The following is a 21,842-nucleotide window of genomic DNA, read 5'->3' on the forward strand; positions in this document are numbered from 1 at the left end:
AAGAAGGTTAAGTAGAAATAGCCCCAGCTGCAGATTCAGGGCTGATGATCAGGTATTGTTGATCTGTCTGGGTGCTAATTACAAGGGTGATTTGTTTCACTTTGTAATAACACATCAAACTGTATAATTTTTTGTTTCTTTTTTGAGACAGGTTTTCTCTGTGTAACAGCCCTTGGCTGTCCGGGAACTCACTCTGTAGACCAGGCTGGCCTCTAACTCACAGAGATCTACCTTCCTACTGATTGCTCTGATTAAAGTCATGCAGCACATCCTTCCAGGCTCAAAGTATATACTTATGATTCATATGCATAATGCCTTTTTCTTATACTGCTGGAAACTAAAATGAGGGTTGGTGTTGAACATGCTAGTCCAGCGCTCTGCCACTGAACTATACACCTTAGCCTTATTTACATACTTCAGTAAGAAAGCTTTAAAAAAAACACCATAAATGATTGAGGTAGAGGAGACTCCAAGATGGCGTCAAAGAGTGCTCACAGTTTCAGAAGGGCAGAGGATCCTAAACTCCAAAACTGGTGAGTGGATGGGCAGCTGAAGCCAGAACATACACCTTGAGGCTTTACTGGCTAGAAGGGTCAACCTGTGAGCTGGGAGAGATTAAATCCAGACCTGCCCACCCCCTTTGAGTATATCTGGGGGGAAGGGGTCTGAAAGTGTCAAACTATCAACCCCTGGCACTTTCCACTGCACCTTCCCTGACTCCTGTGGCAGCAGCTGAAGCAGCAGAGTGCATAACCCCAGGTAAGGGGCACTTCCTTACTATAAAGGCCAAACAGGGCACCCAAATCTGAAAGTAGAAAACTGTGGTCCCTCTGCACTTGCCAGACACACCTTTGAGTGAATGCTTCTGCAAGAGAGTGCATACAGAGCCCTAGATCCTTGGTCCCTCTACTCTAGCCACCAGAGCCCTCCTAACCACACCCACATGTGGGAAACACAGGGATCCTTGGGACAGATTTCTCAACATTGAAGCCTCTGTTATGTGGGTCTCCCAGTGGAGTCTAGCCAAAAAATTCCTGGAAACAATTCCTGGAGCCAAGATGGTGCAGACCAGACACAACTGAGCTCTTGAAGCACAATATCAGAGACAGGCTTGTGGACCACTGAGCTGTTCAGGGCACCTGCACAGACCCACTGCATGAACTGATGCACCTGTGAACTGCACCCACACCTGCCCTTAAGCTCCTCCCTCACACTCCATCCTTCCAGGCAGGCATACTCCCCTCCACACTCCTGAGCTTGTGCAGATGTCCCTGGCACCTTCCTCCCTTAGAGGAAACACCTACTCTCAAAACTGCGGACCTCTCTCATCTTCCTGAAGCATACTTCAGACTCCAGGGACAGATGGACCAAGTCTGCAGTACAGACTCCAGGAACAAACAACAAAGGCTACTAACCATGAGATGGCTAGAGGTAGGCATAAGAACACATCCAACAAAAATCAGGATATCATGGCTTCACCACAACCCCCCCAAAAATCAATGGCTATTTTAATTCATTATAAACACAAGATTTTAAAGCTATGCTTATCAAGTTACTAGAGACACATAAAGAGGAAACGAACAACAACAACAACAAATAGATGCCATCATGGAGAGATAGGAATGCACATTCAAACAGATGAAGGAAATAATGCAAGACTTGAAAAAAGAATTAGAATTAATAAACACAAAAAGAGAAAACCCAGGAGCTGGAGAAATTAGAGAAAAGACCAGGAATCACAAAGGTAAGCATCGCCAACAGAATACAAGAAATGGAAGAGAGACTCTCGGGCGCTGGAGATACAATTGCAGAAATGGATACATCTCTCAAAGAAAATGTAAAGTTGTAAAAGTTCCAAACACACAAAACATACAAGATATCATGGACGCCATGAAAAGATGAAATCTAAGAGTAACAGGAATAGACGAAAAAGATTACAGTCTCCTAGGTCCAGAAAATATTTTCAAGAAAATCACAGAAGAAAAAATTTCCCAACTTAAAAAAATGTCCTTAAACATACAAGAGGCCTACAGAACACCAAATAGAATGGTCCAGAAAGAAAATCTGCATGTCACATAAAGTCAAAATAATGAATCTACAGAATAAAGAAAAAATGTTAAAAGCAGCAAGCAGAAAAGGCCAAGTAACATAGAATGGTAGAACTATCTGAATCATACCAGACTTCTCAAAAGAAACTATGAAAGCCAGAAGGGCCTGGGCAGATGTCATGCAGACTCAAAGAGACCACAGATGTCAACCCAGACTACTCTACCCTGCAAAGCTTTCAATCAACATAGATGGAGAAAACAAAATATTCCATGACAAAACTAAACTTAAACAATATCTACACAGCAACCCAGCCCTACAGAAGATACTAGAAGGAAAACTTCAATCTTATGAAATCAACTACAGCCAAGAAAACAAAGGATATAGATAAACTCACAACAAAAATCAAAAGAAAACAAGCACACAAACACACTGTCACCACCAACTCTACTATAAAAGGAACTAATACCCATTGTTCACTATTATCTGTCAACATCAATGGACTCAACTCTCCAATAAAAAAACACAGACTAAGAGAAGAGTTGCTGAAACAGTATCCAACATTCTGCTGCGTCCAAGAAACACACCTTTGCAACAAAGACAGACACTACCTCAGAGTAAAAGGCTGAAAAAAAAGTTTTTCAAGCAAACAGACCCAGAAAACAAGCTGAAGTGGCAATTCTAATATCTAATAAAATGGACTTTCAGCCAAAATTCATCAAAAAAAATGAGGGGGAGCACTTCATTTTCATCAAAAGAAAAACCCACCATGAGCACATCAAAATCCTGAACACCTATGCCCCAAATACAAAAGCACCTGCATTCATAAATGAAACATTAAAGCTCAAATCACACATTGATCCCAACACCTTAATAGTGGAAGACTTCAACACTCCACTCTCACCAAGGGACAGATCAGATAGACAGAAGCTAAATAGGGAAATAATGACACTTATAGAGGTCCTATATCAAATGGACCTAATAGATGTATACAGAACTTTTCACCCAAACTCAAAAGATTATAGCTTCTTCTTGGCAATGCATGGAACCTTATCCAAAATTGGCCATATAGTCAGACACAAAGCAAGCCTCAACAGATACAAGAAGATTGAAATAATCCCTTGGATCGTATCAGACCACCATGGCCTAAAAGTATACTTAAACAACAACAGAGATAAAAAAAAAAGCCTACACATGCTTGGAAACTAAACAACTCTCAACTCAACAGCAGCTGGATCATAAAAAGAAACTTAGAGACTTCTTAAAATTCAATGAAATGAAGGTACAACTTACCCAAACTTATGGGACACAATGGAAGCAGTGCTAAGGGGAAAGTTCATAGTATTATGTGCCTTCAGAAAGAAATTTAAGACATCCCATAAAAGCAAATTAATGGCACACCTAAGAGCCTTAGAGAAAAAAGAAGCTGAAACACCCAATAGGAGTAGATGGTTGGAAATAATAAAACTTAGGGCTGAAATCAACAAATTAGAAAGAAAAAAAACAACTCAAATAATAAATGAAACCAAGAGCTGGTACTTTGAGAAAATCAACAAGTTAGACAAACCCTGAGCCAAACTACGTAAAAGGCAGAAAGAAACTATCCTAATCAGGAAAACCAGAAATGAAAAGGGGGGACATAATTACAGACACTGAGGAAATTCAAAGAATCATTAGGACTTACTTCAAAAGCCTATATGCCACAAAATTTGAAAATCTAAATGAAATGGACAATTTTCTTGATAGATTCCATTTGCCAAAGCTAAACCAAGATCAGGTAAATTTATTAAACAGTCCAGTATCCTCCAACGAAATAAAAACAGTCATCAAAAGTCTCCCTGCCAAAAAATAAAAAAAGGGCCAGTGCCTGATGGTTTCAGTGCAGAATTATACCAGACCTTCAAAGAAGAGCTAGCTTAAATTCTCTTCAAACCATTCCACAAAAAAGAAACAGAAGGAACATTTACAAACTCATTCTATGAAGCCACTGTCACTTTGATACCTAAACCACACAAACACCCAACAAAAAAGAGAACTTCAGACCTATCTCTCTTATGAACATTAACACAAAAATACTCAATAAAATACTCAAATCCAAGAATACATAAAAGATATCATCCACCATGACCAAGTAGGCATCACCCCAGGCATGCAGGGTTGGTTCAATATACACAAATCTGTCAACGTAATCCACCACTTCAACTAACAGAAGGAAAAAAACAAAACAAAACAAAGCACAAACACATGATCATCTCCTTAGATTCTGAAAAATCATTTAACAAAATCTAACACCAATATATGTTCAAAGTTTTGGAGAGATCAGGGATACAAGGCACATAGCTAAATATAGTAAAGGCAATATACAGCAAGCCTATAGCCAACATCAAACTAAACGGAGAGAAACTTAAATCAATTCCACTGAAATCAGGGGCAAGGCAAGGCTGCCCACTCTCTCCATATCTCTTCAACATAATACTCAAAGTCCTAGCTATATCAATAAGACAACTAAAGGAGATAAGGGAATACAAATCAGAAAGGAAAAATTCAAAGTATCACTATTTGCAGATGATATGATAGCATACATGAGTGACCCCAAAATTTCAACCAGAGAACTCCTTCAGCTGATAAACACCTTCAGCAAAGTGGCTGGATACAAAATTAACTCAAAAAAATCAGCAGCCTTCCTGTATACAAAAAACAAAACCACAGAGAAAGAAATTAGGGAAACAACACCTTTTACATAGCCACAAATAACATAAAGTACCTTAGTGTGACTCTACACCAGCAAGTGAAAGACCTGTATGAAAAACAAATCAAGTCTCTGAAGAAAGAAATTGAAGAACATACCAGAAGATAGATCTCCCATGCTCACAGATTGGTAAGATTAACATTGTGAAAATGGCCATCCTACCAAAAGCAATCTATATATTCAATGCAATTCCCATGAAAATACCAACACAATTCTTTATAGAACTTTCAAGAACAATGTTCAATTTCATAAGGAAAAAAAACAGAATTGCTAAAACAAACCTGTATAATAACAGATCTTTTAGAGGAATATCCACCCCTGATCTCAAGCTGTACTATAGAGCAACAGTAATAAAAACTGTATGGTATTGGCAGAAAAACAGGCTGGAGGATCAAGGATTCGAACAGAAGACACAGAAAACAATCCACACAACTACGGATACCTGATTTTTGACAAAGAAGCCAAAACCATAAAATGGAAAAAAAAGACAGCATCTTCAACAAATGGTGCTCTTCTTACTGGGTGTCTACATGTTGAAAAATGCAAATAAATCCATATTTGTCACCCTGCAGAAAGCTAAAGTCCAAGTGGATCAAAGACCTCAACATAAAACCCGAAACACTAAACCTGTTAGAAGAAAAAATGGGGAAGAGCCGGGAACTTATTGGCACAGGAGACAACTTCCTTAATAGAACATCAAAAGCACAGGTTCTAAGATCAATAATCAATAAATGAGACCTCATGAAACTGAAAAGCTTCTGTAAAGCAAAGGACACTGTCATCAGAATGAAACAACAGCCTACAGATTGGGAAAGGACATTCATCAACCCTATATCTGACAGAGGGCTAACATCTAGAATAAAGATCTCAAGAAGTTAAACACTAAGTAATCCAATTTAAAAATGATACATAGCTAAACAGAGAATTCTCAAGAGAGGAATATGGAATGGCAGAGAAACACTTAAAGAAATGTTCAATGTCATCAGAGAAATGCAAATCAAAACAACCCTGAGTTTCACATTACACCCATCAGAATGGCTAAGATCAAAATTTCAAGTGACAACATATGCTGGAGAGAATCTAGAGAAAGGGAAACCTTCCTCCATTGCTGGTGTGAACGTTAACTTGTACAACCATACTTTGGAAATCAATCTGGCACTTTCTCAGAAAATTAGGACTAGTGCTACCTCAAGATCCAGCTATACCATTCCTAGGCATATATCCAAAAGAGGCTCAAGTACACAAGAATATTTGCTCAAATTTGTTCATAGGAGCTCTATTTGTAATAGCCAGAAGCTGGAAACACCTAGATGTCTCTCAATGGAGGACTGGATACAGAAATTGTGGTACATTTACACAATGGAATACTACTCAGCTATTGAAAACAAGGAAATCATGAAATTTGCAGGCAAATGGTGGGAACTAGAAAAGTTCATCCTGAGTGAGGTATCCCAGAAGGAGAAAGACACACATGGTATATACTCACTCATAAGTGGATATTAAACATATAATAAAGGATAAACATACTAAAATCTGTAGTCCTAAAGAAGATAAACAATGAAGAACCTAGGGAAAATGCTCAAGCCTCATTCAGAACGGGAAACATGACAGACGGTCAAAGCAGGAGAAGACGGGGAACAGGACAGAAGCCTACAACAGATGGTCTTTCAGTGACTCTAGTGATTTAGATATTAAAGCAGAGGCTAAGACTCATAGCCAAGCTTTGGACAGAATGCATGGAATTTTATGAAAGGCATGATAGAAAGACCTTGAGAGGACAGGAGCTCCAAAAGGAGAGCAACAGAGCCAAAAAAAAAAAAAAAAAGAAGAAGAAGAACCCTGGGTACTGGGGTCTGTGCAGAGACTGATACCCCAACCAAGGACCATGCATGGAGATGACCTAAAATACCTGCTCAGATGTAGCCCACATAGACTCAGTCTCCAAGTGAGTTCCCTAGTAAGGGGAGCAGGGGTTGTCTCTGGCATGAACTCAGTTGTAGGCTTTCTGATAATCTCCCCCTGGGCCAGGCCACAGAAGAAGACAATGCAACCAGTCCTGATAAGACCTGATAGGCTAGGGTCAGATAGAAGGTGAGGAGGACCTCCCCTATCTGTGGACTTGGGAGGGGTATAGAGGGAGAAGAGAGAGGGAGGTTGGGATTGGTAGGGGACAAGGGAAGAGGACACAGCCAGGATAAAATTGAGTAAATTGTAATAAGTAAAATTAATTAATACAAAAATACAAAAAAAAAGAGAATTGAGTTAGAATATAATGATGAAAAATGCTCAGGTCTTCCACTGTAACTAGTACTGCTGGTAGCTTAGTGATGACAGGTTCCCTATAGAGCCTTTACCATGGAGAGGTTTTCAGCAGTATGTCAAAAGTAATCCAATTTTAGGTATATTTTTAAAAGATCTATAATGCTGCCTAGTTTCTCTGATAATGTTTAACTTTCTCTGAAGGATTGTTCCTGTGTGTACCTGTGTGTGCAGTGTAGAAAACCATATGTGTTGCGATGTATAAATTGGAATGGTCCCATAGGCTCATATATTTTTTAATTTTTTTATATTAATTACAGTTTTTTCAGTTTGTATCCCAGCTGTAGCTCTTTCCATCCTTCCCTCCCATCCTCCCTCCCTCATCTCCCCTCATGTCCCTCCCCAAGTTCCACTGATAGGGGAGGTCCTCCTCCCCTTCTATCTGACCCAAGCCTATCAGGTCTCATCAGGACTAGATGCATTGTCTTCTTCTGTGGCCTCACATATTTGAATGCTTAGTCAGCAAGGTGGAACTCTTTAAAAGAATTAGAAGAATTAGGATGTATGTCCTTGGTGGTGGACGTGTGGCCATTCTGAAAGAAGTATGTCACAAGAGAGTGGATTTTGACATTTCAAAAACCCATGCCATGCCCAGTGTGTGCGTGTGCGTGTGTGTGTGTGTGTGCCTGCTGTCTCTGGATCAGGAGGTAAAGGTCTCAGATACTTCTCTAGAACCATCCATGCCACAATGCTCCCTTCCATGTTGATAATGGACTAAGACCTGTACTCGGGTTCTCATGCTTGTACAGGAGACACTTTAGACAGTGACCTACTTTCCCAGATTCCATTTTTCATTTTAAGTATTTGATGAACCTGAGAGAATAAAGTGTTGTAATCGGCCTTGTACAAATGACATGATCTGAGTCACTAAAACCTAAACTTAGTGAGGTCAAATTAATACATTAACTCTTTTCTGTTCAGAAAGTCTAATGCCTCTGTAACTTCATTATATCTTCAACCAGGCCATTTTTTTAACCAAAATATTAACCAACAATTTACTAATTCTTACAAATATATGTATATATATATATATATATATATATATATATATATATCTTGACATATAATGACTTATATGACCAAATTATTTTTAATAAGTAAAAAGTTTTTTAAGCTAATAATTTTTGGATCTGGAGACTATTTAAAGATGATTATATTTAACCCATTCTGTGGTTTGAATCACATCTCTGATGATTAAAAGGATCCAGGAGGAAAAATCTTGCAACTAAGTACATAAGGTACATCCAGGTCCCCAGGCTTCACAATCTTTGATGCCTAAGCATATGAATGAGTAAGGTGACTGTTTTTCTTCATTCTTCCTCTCATAGTCAATTGATGTTTACTAAATTACAACTTTAACTAAGACTCTTTAGAGAATCTAAAATATACTACATAACCCTGCTGTCACTTACCTGTGAAAAGGAAGGAAACTAGCACTAGAATCAGCGTGTACCCAAAGTACATACAAGTACTTCCAATGCCAGCGACTGGAACTTTGGTAAAAAAGTAATGAAGTGTATATGTGAAAATATAAGCAGATGTAAAACTGCTGGTCAAAAATGCTCTCCACCACCAACCACAATCCTGTGAAAACAGAAAAATAATACTGCTTAGGTAAAATCTTAACTGTCAGTGGACTAGTAATTATTGTGATAACACAAGATAAACTTTTCAATATTAAGACTAATAAAATGTGGTGGCTGAAGAGATGGTTTAGTGCTGAAGAGCACTGGCTGCACTTCCATAGGTCCCAGGTTTCATTCTCAGCACCCATGTCGTGGCTCAAAACTTTAACTCGGTTCCACAGAAAATGATTTTCTTTTCTCACCTATGTAGACACCGTGCATACATAGTGCACAAACAGACATACATGTAGGCAAAACACTCATACACATAAATAATAGGATACAAATTCTAAAAATATAAATAAAAGTTGAAGTTTCATAAGCGAAACACATGATTACGTCCAGTTTAAGATGTTTTAGCTACTGTTAATTCTATTTCCAAGGATATCAGATGTGCCCTCTTAAGCATGGAGTTACAATTCATGACTGCTATTTTAAGACTGCCTCAGCCCTGGAAGGCATTTGACTCAGCTCCTTCACTGACATGAGTTATGCTGTTCCCAGTTTGGAGTCTCTGCAGTAACCATCATCTACTCCAAAACCTAAATCTCTGACCAAAGCTGACACCAGCACTGATCTGTGGTAATAAAAATATTCAGGAAGAAATATAATATAATCATACCCATTAAGGAAAACAATAGTAATGGCTTCCCTACCAGGGCCTGTAATCTGACCAAATAGGATGTTGACTAAGTTTACTGTATGACATATGAATTTCGTCCTGTCTAGAGTGTCTCAAATCCAATAAAAGAAATTGGTTACCCCAGTTACAGACTTGTCACTATTGCACAAATGGGCATATTCCCTACTTGGTTATTTGTTATTGCAATATGAATGGTCCATAGCTGATTAAAATTGTTGATAGTAATTTTCCTTCAGTAGTCTCTGTATCCTCTTTCAGTATTATGAGAACCCGACAAGAGGGAGGGAGGTTCCAGGTCAGTTTTAGCTAGATTTATCTATGTCCAATGACCAAATGATACTGTGTTTTCAATAATAGGATCCCACTATCTAGTAATAGTGGGCAACTGCCAGTAGTGATGATATTCTATATTATTTAGCCCTAAATGGGACATCTATATAACCATCTCTGAATCTCAGGGAGTATGGGGAACAGAGAGTAGAAAAAGTATCTGTCAGAGGAAGGAGTACAGTATTGATGAATGCTTTCTACTCTATGACATGGTAACTGTACTCTTCAACTCTCAGAAATTATGATTGTCTCTGATTAACTAATAAATTATGATTATCGGCACTAGGCATGTACAAGACTGGGATTTTAATGTTCTATCTTAGAAGGGAAGGGATCACAAAGCCTCACCTTCACTAAATATATAAATCCTAGAAAAGGATTAAATATTTTCTTCAGTGGTATAGTCATTGCTAATTTATCCATGTTCCTACAAGTAACCCACTCACCCATGCTCCTATAAGAAACCCTAACTAAACTCTATGTGTTATCAAAAGAGAAAAGATATAACAATGAAAGGGGAAGTATTTGGAAAGAATAAGGTATCAGCAGGAGTGGTGGGGAATACAAAAGAAAGAATAATGGCATAAAATGAACAAATAAATTATATAGATATAGAAAAAGCTAGTGGCAGTCATCTTGGTGAGACTTTATGGGTCTTGCTTCTGACATTACTAGGACACACAACCTCAGAGCAAACTCTATGATCCTCTGGCTTTTATAGTCTTTCCATCCCCTCTTCCACAATGCTCCCTAAGCCATAGGTACAGGAGTGTTTTGTAGATGTAAAGTATTAGGACTGGGCTCCTCGATTCTGCATTTTGATTGGTGTGTTTTGCTGTAGTGGTCTCCATGTGTTTCAAAGAGAAGTCTCATGACATGTCAAAATGGGTGGATGAAGGGAGCCCATGAGGCCTCAATCCTACACAAAGGCAACTAAGGCACAAAAAGAATGGGGAAAACAGTCTTCCCTAGGAAAGAGGGCACCAACTGGTTATTTCATACCAAATGGTTAGCCCTAAAAACATGCATACAACTAACATTATACAGTGTGTAAGTTTTATTTAGGAATATATATATATATATATATATATGGATATGCATATACATATATGCATACAGAAACAATTCACTTTTTAAAAAGCACACATTTGAAAGAGAAAAAGAAGGGGTATATGGAAAGGTATTCAGGGAGGAAAGAAAAGTTGTAATTATATAAAAAAATAAAGATGTAGGAAAAGTTCATATTGAAAACCATTGTTTAAAAATATGCTGTGTCTAGTGATGCCTTAGGTCAGATACAAGAAAAAGTACTACAGAAATTTGTGGGGCACATGGACTGTGTGACCTGGGAAACACATGTGTAGCTAGAATGAGGTCGAAATGTGTCCAAACCCCAAAAATCTCTAACTTGAGACCTGTAGGAGTAAGAATCCCTCCTTCCATGTTCTGTGCCTTCATGACAAGTAGTCTTTCAACCGCACTCTCACAATGAGGTAGTCACACAGCCTAGCAGCTACAGGAATTCCTCCCCATGCAAATGAAGCATTCCTAGCACTTCAGTCCCAGCAAATGATGTACACTCACCCGAAAACCCGCACCCATTTCCCCAAAGTTTATATAGCCCTTGTTCCACCCTATAAAGAGAACTGCATCACTCAATTCTGTGTCCATAAAAGGACTGTAACACTAAAAGAGCTGTATCAGAGAAGGCATTCTTCATCTAGGCATTCACCTCTGGACTGGGATCCTGCAAACCCAAACGCAGGCTAAACTTCATTCCTTTGGGTTCAGCACCTGCAAACATAGGTGCCTAGATAACCTTAAGGGAGGAAGCAAACCCCGGACTCCAGGCTGACAGAAATTTAAGATGTGCATTAAAGCTAGTGGGACTCCCCCCAACTAGGAAGTCAAGATCCATGACAGACATGACTGAGGTTAATATGCAGCATGGTCCTGCCATGCCCCATGAACTGTGTCCTTTTTCCTTGCTCACTGTGATGTCTTTTTTTCTGCAAGAAACTCTAGCCACACCTATACTGACATTTGGTATTATAAGTTCTTCTGGTTAATTACTGGTGTTTAAGGCAGCCCAAATATTTTCTAAGAATAAAAATATACCCACAATATGCTTGTTCCTTTAGGCTCACTAATAATTGTTACACAGTCTCTTTATGATAAAATGCACCACAGAATTTATCACTAGCTAAGTACAAAACATATGTAATTATATATTTTATACCTATAGCTCAAGAATAAAATGTAACAAAGCAACAAGTAAATAAAAAAACATTTCTTAAACTTTCATTGTCACCTTTATTTTTTAAAGCTTTCTTTAAAAAGATTTATTTATATATTTTATGTATATGAATGCTCTATCTGCATGTACATTTGCATGCTAGAAGAAGGCATCAGATCCTAGTACAGGTGGTTGTGAGCCACCACGTGGTTGCTGGAAATTGAATTCAGGATCTCTGGAAGAGCAGACAGGGCTCTTAACTGCTGAGCCATCTTTAGCCCCCATTATCATCTTTAGATAATCACATTTAACTCCAATAAGATGATAATTTGTAAGATTTAACCTAAACTTAACCCTTATCCTAGTGCTAGCTCTGAAACAACTTGGAGCTAAAGAAATGGCCTGGCAGTTAAAGACACACACACACACACACACACACAAATAAATAAATAAATAAACAAACAAATAAATAAATAAATAAAATCCTTTTTAAAAGTAAGATTGAATAAAAACAAGGTGCTACATTACCAGTCATTCAAGTGACATCAGGAAGGAAAAAAATGAGGATGAAATAAAAAACTATTTATGGAGTATATGAAAGAAGAGAAAGGGACCTGCAACAGCAACCTCAACTCCACAAAATACAATCCTGGCTGAAGCTGCAAAGGAACCTTTAATTACTCTTTAAAAAAACAAAACAAACAAACAAAAAACCATTGTAGTAGGTCTTTTACATTTCTAAACTCAAATCAGTCACCCACTGCCATATTTTTACCTTCGAATCAGCACCCCCACTGTCATTTTTTTTCAATGTTAACAGAGTAACAAGCAAAAATTATCGTAACCAGTCAAAGAAAAATTGCTTTCTTTCTAAATCTTGCATCAAAGCGGCACTTGTAGCTACATCAAAGTCCAAATATATCATTAAGAAAGCATAATAAAAACTGCTTCCAAGTAGTAAAAAACATGCAGTTAATATTTATTTTTAATACCCTTTTGAGTACACACTATAATTCCAATAATGTAAGTTTAGAATACTTAAGTAAACTTAATGTTTATGTCTTTACCTCAGCATACAGCTGAAAATAGCAGAACAGAGCTGTAACTTCTGAACAAGAAATCAGGAGAATCAAAAAGATTAAGAAAAGCAAGCCAACTAGGTAGTACATATGAGGAGACCTAAAAACAAGCATAGGATATTAAGTTTTTAACATTGTATAGTGAAAGATTAGTACAAATCTATAAAGACTATCACACACCTCTCTGATTTCCCTCCTCCCCCTTCCCCTCTGAGACAGGGTCTCAGAGAGAGAAAGAGAGTCTACATTACTCTGGCTGCCCTGAAACTGGAGCCCACTCTGCAGAGCAAGCTATAATCAAACTTTCAGAGATCCACCTGCCTCTGTTTCCCAAGTGCTGGGATTAAGGGTGTGCACCACTATATCTGGCTCAGATTTAAACTCTATTCCAAGCTTCCATTCAACTGTGTAGTACTGAAAAGTAACGCCTTGCTAACAGTTTCAGAGTTGAGCTCCATCTTCTCTAGATGCAAGAGCAGCCGCTTACCCATGTTTCTTTCTCTGTTGGCATAACTAAGTTATCACTTTGGACTCATCACTATCTTTACACATATTTAAAAATATACTTCCTTTTTTGAAATAAAAGGATATAAATACCATAAATACCACTAAGTACATTATACACCAGAAAATGACAATCAAATATTCCTTTTCTTTGACGTTGTAAAGACATTCGGCCTTGGGGGGTGGGGAGGTCAAAGAGCCAGTCATTGAGTTCCTGTTAGAAATAGTCCTTGTTCTCCTCACTATGGGAAACCAATTGGTTACTGAGCTACCACAGGCTACATCTGAGCAGAGGTTCTAGGTTATATCCATACATAGTCCTTGGTGGAGTGTCAGTCTCTGAAAAGACCCTGTGCCCAGATATATTTGGTCCTTGTGGAGCTCCTATCCTTTCCCATCATACTAACTCCCCTTCTTTCATATGAAGGGGAGTTTGGTCTGCCGAAGGTTTGGTCATGAGTCTTTGTATCTGCTTTGAAAACACTGCTAGTTAGAGTCTTTCAGGAGCAGTCCTGTTAGGCCACAGAGGAGGGCTTTGCAGCCAGTCCTGAAGATACCTGATAAAACGGGATCAGATGAATGGGGAGGAGGTCCCCCCCATCAGTGAACTTGGAAAGGGGCACGGTGGAGATGAGGGAGGGAGGGTGGGATTGGGAGGGAATGAGGGAGCGGGACACGGCTGGGATACAGAGTTAATAAAATGTAACTGATAAGAAAAAATAAAATTAAATAATAAAAAAAATTAAAAAAAAAGACATTCGGCCTGTCTAACTATGTCTTCACCCTATGGCACACATAATTATATTAATTAATCTTCAAACATGCACCTTTTAAAATATGTATTTAAGTTATCATTTAAAAGAATTAAGTGACCACCTTTATTATTATAAAGCTGAGCTCATTTACACTGGGAAGAATAAAACAAACTTTGAAAAGCTTCCTGAAGCTAAGCATCATTTTACAAGCCTGGAATCTCAGATAATCAGAAAGCTAAGACAGAAGGATGGCAAATTCAAGAGCAGTTTATATAACTTAGTGAGGTTGTCTCAAAATTAAAAAGTAAAAAGAGGGCTGAGGATAAAACTCAGTGGTGGAGCACCTGTTTTAAACACATAAATCCCTAGTTCCAGTCCCCAGTATAATTAAGTTAATTAATTAACTATGATTCGCTTTTAAAGCTATCTGAGGATACAGAGATAATGTAAATTACTAAATACTCCATTTAAGTATAACATGAAATCTATATTTGGATGTGAGGATAAGGAGAGTTTTTCTAGAATTAATAAACATGTATAAGTTGTACACACCATTTTCAGTGGACAGAATACTGATTCTCATTTTGAAACTTTTTTTGAAAGACTCTCTTGTTTTTGAAATTAAAGCTAGGGCCTTGGAAATGTAAAGCAGGCACTGTCCCTCTGAGCTACGTAACCAGGCTCATATTTTGTTTACTTTTCAAATTAATTTGTCACAATATTAGTTTAAAGTAAACCCTTAGTTGACATGACTAAATCTAATTTTTGAGGCCTTAAAAGATTTGTTTGAGCTGGGAATGGTGGCACATATTTTTAATCTCGGGGTTTGGAAGGCAGAGAGGGAAGGATCTCCTAGTTCCAAGCCAGCCTGGTCTACAGAGCTAGCTAATTCCAGGACAGGTTTGTTTGAAAGAATACTATGGTATAAAAGTGTTATTTAAAAACAAACAAAGAAAGAAACAAACAAACATTCAGGTGCATAAACCTTTGATCCTAGCACTCAGGGAGGCAGAGCAGGGGGATCTCTGTGATTTATAGACCAGCCTGGTCTACAAAGCCAGTCCAGGACAGCCAGACAGGCAAGGCTACACAGAGAAACCATGTCTCAGAAAAAAACCACCGTCCCACCGCCTCCCAAAAGAAAACAAGACAGCAACTGAATTTTATTCCTTTTTAAAAGCTAACATTTTAAAAAAGATTTATTTCATGCATGTGCATGTGTGTGTGTGTGTGTGTGTGTGTGTATTCGTGTGTGTGTGTTCGTGTGTGTGCGTGTGTTTGTGTATGTATAGAACAAAAGAGACTGTTAAATCCACTGGAGCTGACTGACAATTAAGTGTGAGTTTGCCAGGAGCCAAAGCTATCTACTGAAGCCAAAGTCAAACCGTGAGCCAAAGCTGTCTAGTGAAGACAAAGGTATCTATGGAAGCCAAAGTCAATTAGTGAGCCAAGGCTATCTAGGGAAGCCAAAGTCAAACTATCTAGTGGAGACAAAGGTAGTTACTGAAGCTAAAGCCAAGCAGAGAGCAAAGGTCATTTAGTGGAGACCTAAAGCTATGAAGTGAAAGAGTTACCTAGACCCTAAATTATGGGTGATAGATTGTGAGGATATCCTTTGTTAGAGCATCCGTAAGATATCTTAAGAGAACATCCTTATAGTATCTTGCAGGTACAATAGTTAACCCATGAAAGCACTCTTCCTGTCTCCTGCAGCAGCTAATTATCTTCCCCCTTTCCTGCCTTCTCCCTATATAAGTTGGGTAAAAATTTCTAATAAACGGAAGCCTTGATCAGACAAACAGACTTGGCTTTCATTCTTGCATCTCTTGTCCCTACCCCCCCCCCCACACACACACTCCTTCCATTCTCCTACTTTAGGAACCCCGTTGAAGCCCCAAGGGCCGAGGCATGAGTTGCCTGATGTGGGGGCCCAAAACAAAATTCAGGACCTCTGGAAGACAGAAGCACTCTCAACCACTGTGACTCTAACACCTGTTTTTTTACTTATCGCCTTTGTCCATTTCCAAAACTCTCCACAGTAACATGCTAGGCTGGTCAGTTTCTAAATCTAGTTAAGAACCAGAACATAAGAATCCAGGTGTGGTGGTGGTGTGTACCTTTAATCCCACAACTCCAGAGACAGAGGCAGAGTTAGTGTTAGGGGGCCAGCCTGGTCTACAAAATGAGTTTCAGGACAGCCAAAGCTATACAGAGAACACCCTTTCTCAGAAAAGAAATGGGGGGGGGGGCTGGAGAGGAAGGAAGAAAGGAAGGAAGGTAGCAAGCAAGCAAGGAAGCAAGGAAAGAAGTGAAAATGACAAGGGAAACAGAAAAGAAGGATAAATGAAAGAGCTCTCAAAATGTTAAAGCAATAAAGTTCTTGCTCATATTTTGGAGGCAGGGTCTTGTCATATGTAACCCAGGCTGGATTTAGAACTCAAGCTCTTTCTGCCTAGCCTTATGAATTGCTGGCAGTACAGGGATTATGGCTTCTCTTCTTTCCAGTGTCGGTAATAGAACCCAGGGTTTGTGCATCCTAAGAAAAGCACTGTACCGCTAAGCTATATCCTCAGCTCCAGCTATCGTGCTTTTAAACTGAAAGCACAATTAATTGTTTTACAAACACATATAACCATCACATTATTATAATTCTTTGTTTTCAGAGCTCCCCCTTTCCATATTTAGATACCTCTTACCCAAGGATTTCCATACTCCTGACCCACCACAAGGTTCAGTTAAAAGAACACCTTCCCTAATTCATGGAAAATGGATTACCAAGAGGTTAATTTTTAAATTTTAATTTATTTTGGGGGTGTATATCTGTGCGGATACATGCAAAACACTATACATGTATGTAGCTCATAGGATTACTTGTGGGAGTCAATTCACTCCTTGTACAATGTGAGTTTCAGGGGTCAAATTCAGGTGCTCACACTTGGCAGCAATATCCTCAGCCACTGACCTATCTCATTAATACCTGATTATTTAATTTTTTTATGTGACTGTCTGTATAAGTGTTCTCTCTCTCTCTCTCTCTCTCTCTCTCTCTCTCTCTCTCTCTCTCTGTGTGTGTGTGTGTGTGTGTGTGTGTGTGACCACAGAGGAGAGAAGAATGTGCCATATCTACTAGAGCTGGAGATAAAGGAAGTTGTGAATCACCTGACATGGGTGCTGGAAACTGAATTTGAGTTCTCTGGAAAATCAGCAAACACTCTTAACTACTGAACTGTCATAAACAGGCCCCCACCCCTGGTTATTAATTTTTTAAGTACATCTTTATAGAGAATTGCATTAGAGTCCTGCTAAAAAGTTGCAAATTAAATGTGCTCCCTAGGATATTACCCTTGGTCAAACTGTTATTTTCTGAATAAACTAAAGGTAGATGGAATATTAGGCCAGAATTTAACCCTTTGAAATATAGAGAGTTAATCAACAAAACTAAAACTTTGAAGTTTAGTAATATAACTCAATGGCAAGGTTCTTACTTGCTGTGGACAATGCCTCATGTTCAATCCAACCAACACAAAATTTCTAGTCTTTATAAAATATGTATATTACTATAATGTAAAGCTATTCTACTATGCTGTAAAACATTAGAACTTATTCTTAATTTAATTTTGTTTTGATACCCATTATCCACCTTCTTTGATTTTTATCTTTGACCATTACATAGTTAATTCTGAACTTCTATACTATTACCCTATGAATATGCAATATTATTATGTATTAAACTAAATTTGAGTTTATTGAGATCTCATACTCACCAAATATGATTTAGAATGTAAGAAAGTTGCAGAAAAACACAGCAAAAGGGTAAAAGACCACCAAGTATAACAGTAATGGTTCGTTTTGTAGAGGACCTCCTGTTGTGACTCAGAGGAAAACTCTCTTGTGTGTGGAATGGAAATTCATACTGTTAAAAATACATGTAGCAACAATAAGAGTGAGTGAAACAAATAAATTCACAGTCATAATCAAAGTACAACACAGAATCTTGAATTTGAACAAAACAAGTCATGTAGGCTAACACTAGATCACCACCAGGCAATAAAGGCATAATGTAAACAGGCATACAATACATTATTCAAATGTATAGCTTTTACGGCTTTTAATAGTTACATAAAAGTATAAAATGTAACATGTAAAATAATTTGAAAGGATTTTGTTTAATATAACAAATATCACTTAAAGTCAGGTAAAGTCATTTACACACAGGCATGTGCCACCAACCCCCATTTTTGCTAGGGATTGAACCCAGGACTTCCTGTATGGTAGTCAAGCACTTTATCAACCTATCTACATCTGTAACCTCCAGTATTTACCCTTTCAAATACATTTCAAAGGATATATTTGACAAGATTTATGACTATTCTAATATGAAATAGAGGCTTAAAAATTTTCTCTAATTTTACCTAAGAATTTATCTCTCAGAAAAATTTATCCATGGATTTGTCAACAGCGTTCAATCTTTTTTTTCTTTTTCCTGCTTTCTATACAACTCCATTTCCCATTTCATCATTTTTAACTTTCCCCTGAAATTTCAAAGTAGTTTTGCAGTCCTCTTGAAAAATGGCCTCATTTAGTCTTTTTTAGGCATCCTGCTTCTTTTTTTTTCTGTATGTAGAAGTAAGCTAACTTCAAATCTGTAACTGAACATCCCATTTCTGATTGTTTCTTTGCTCTCTTCTCTCACTATACAAACATGTTTTCCATGGTAGTTGATGTCAGCTTTCCTATACTATGCCCTTTTAGTTGTGTCCATCAAAATTAAAAAATGTAAATAACCTATCATGTGGGAAGTAAATTAAACAGTACTGTGAGGAAGTGAGCTATGGGACCAGGGAAACCAGCCTCAAACAAGGGTAACTTCAAAATGTGACCAAACCCCTAAAATCTCATCTTAAAATCAACAGAAGTAGGAGTTGTGTCCTCTCTGTTCTTGGTCTGCATGCCCCAGTGCACATAGCCTTAGGGCCCCCATTTCTGCAACCCTTGCCTTGTAACCTGGTGGCCAAGTTTCATGTTAAAACTTCCTATTTCTTTATAATGACAAGTCCAGCTAGCACTTGGAATTCTTCTACATGCAGATGAAGTAGTCTCATCACCTCAGCCCAACCCAAAGATATCTACTCACCTGGAAAACCCCTACCCACTTCCCCAAGATATAGCCCTTATTCCCCCAAATAAAAAAGGCTGTTTCACTGAAAACTGTCTCAGGAACCTCCCCCACCCCCACCTTTGAATCAAGATCCCACCAGCCTAGTTAAGCTTCATTCCTTCCAGCTCTGGTGCAAAATGCTGTCTGGATATCCCGAGGCCAGAGGCAGACCCTGAACCGACAGCATCTTTTAACATGCTACCATCTTTCACTTAGTTATTTTTATATCTTCATTTCAATAAATGACTATAATTTTGTTTTCAGTGGTGTTTTGCATTTTATATATAGCTTATACACCGTAAGACATTTCAAGCATCACTCAAAATTCAAAAGCAGTGTTCTGAAAGTTTACCTTTTCCTTTTTCCCATAGTGCTGTCCCAAAAGTGTTAATGGTGTTGACATTCCCAAGCACAATGCAAAGATCCTTGTCAATGTACGAAAGGAGACAGCAGATAATGAACCTTCCATCCAAAGAACTGCATTCATAATGAAGATATCAGCGAAGACAATTCTGAGAGAGGGGGGTGGAGAATATCATTACACAACATACTTCCAGGAAAATGTCATATACATACTTAATGCAAATGTCAGAATGTTTTTCGATGGGAATAATTAATCACAAGGGTAAGCCTTAGAAAAATATTACATCACAATACACAAATTGGTCCTTGAGCTGAGGCTTAAACATGCTATTATATAACAAGCAATTCATTATAGGATATGATTTACAAATCCTCTCATCTTTGCATCTTGAAAAATCTAGCAGAAATTAAATAATCTATAGATTTATATGCCAATACATAATATAATGAAACCAATGAAGAAACAACATATATGGCAAACAGACTTTTGGAACCTAGACTGAAATAGGCTGTATGATGCACTCAAAATCAACAGATACTTAGTGGATTAGCTACACCACTAGGCAATACTCTTTATGTCTCTAATTGCTCCAGATAAATTTGTTAACTGATAAAAAAGATAAGTATCAGTGTGGAGATGACTATGATTGTTTTAGAATACCTAAAATGCAAGGTTGAAAAAAAAAAAAAACACAGAGACTAACTTATGGAAGGTCCTTTATCTCATCAAAATCAAGGACTGATTAAAGAGGAATTCATCCCATTTGAAGCCCCTCCTACTTTCAAGAGTTCTTTTTCACTTCTCTTTAATCTCTTTGCCTGCTCAAAAACAAAAAATAAAAAACTGAAGAGATTTAAAACTCCAGTTTGTTATATTAAGTGCAATCTCTCAGAAAGATAAATGTATGGCATAGTGTGTGTGGGGGGGAGGTGTCAACCTATGGGAAAAGATGACAAAACAAAAGAGTCAAAAATAGTCTGTCTAATGCAGTAGTTAAAAAAATAAAGGGATTGTTATAAAAGATATAAGGATCTAACTAACAAGCTTATGACTAAAGATAGCGTATTGAACTCATGAATTTGGATTTGCTTATTTTCAAAACCCCGATAACATTGTCGTAAAAAAATTATAAATATTCACAATTTCAAAAGTTCAGAAAATATAGGAAAGAAAAACTTTGGAACAAATTTTAGCTCTAGTAAGTAGTAACTAAGTAAATACATCTGAGAAATAAGCCTTCCAACCTCACAGAAGGGGAAGCTCAGAAACAACTGATTTTATATTGAGAGCTCCAAAAATGTTGAAGAATGTTCAGAGACCAAGTCCTTCTCTAAGTATGCATAAAAAAAGACCTATGAAACTTAGCTTAAGTTAAAAACATACAAATTTCCTTCTCTACTAGTCACAGCCCAGCCTCAGTGGAAAACTGAAAGGTTTATCTACTCTTTTAGGAAGGAGCCTTCAAATTCAGCAGAATGATTTTAAAAATCTATCACAGGCATTCTTGGGGCAATTAACAGAGATATTACAACGATAAAACAAGAAGCAGAAGTTTTAAGGACCTTTGAGGTAATAAAAGAGCTCTTGGGAGTTAAAAATATAACAAGATGAATTAAAATCTCAATAAAATGGTTGAGAGATAGATCTGGTAAAATGTTTTAAAAAGCAGCACAGCACAACAGAAAAAAAAAAGGTAACAAGAAGGCCATGATACATACGAAAAATTATATGAATAACCCAGATATCAAAAAAAGTAAGAATTATGGGTAGAGACAGAGTTCTTTATTAATATCTTTTAAACATACTAAGAACTTTCATAACAATTGGATAGGTAATAAGAGGCAGAGCTGAGGGGCAAAGACACTTGCCATGACAGTATCATGATCTGAGCCCAATCTCCCAAGTAAGAGAGAACTAATCCTCAAAGTTATTTTATGACTTCCACACATTCACTGTGGCACATGTCTCCCCACCACCATCACAACATATATATGTGTGTGTGTGTATGTATATATATACATATATATGTATATA

At 37.7% G+C, this 21,842-nt stretch overlaps 1 protein-coding gene across 1 annotated transcript in view; it reads right to left on the reverse strand.

Annotated features, from left to right (window-relative positions):
- Window positions 1-682: 682 nt before the first annotated feature.
- The window catches only part of LOC129670938 (transmembrane 9 superfamily member 2-like), a 71,890-nt gene continuing 50,730 nt past the window's right edge, over window positions 683-21,842 (reverse strand). Inside the window, exons 13-17 of the mRNA XM_055599553.1 lie at window positions 19,797-19,956; window positions 18,051-18,199; window positions 13,016-13,127; window positions 8,527-8,698; window positions 683-777 (exon numbers count right to left, since the gene is read on the reverse strand). Coding sequence (XP_055455528.1) covers window positions 683-777; window positions 8,527-8,698; window positions 13,016-13,127; window positions 18,051-18,199; window positions 19,797-19,956 — 688 coding nt within the window. The remainder of the gene's footprint in view (window positions 778-8,526; window positions 8,699-13,015; window positions 13,128-18,050; window positions 18,200-19,796; window positions 19,957-21,842) is intronic.

The sequence above is a fragment of the Psammomys obesus genome, unplaced genomic scaffold (assembly GCF_907164565.1).
Source record: "Psammomys obesus unplaced genomic scaffold, mPsaObe1.curated_primary_1811, whole genome shotgun sequence".
NCBI lineage: Eukaryota > Metazoa > Chordata > Mammalia > Rodentia > Muridae > Psammomys > Psammomys obesus.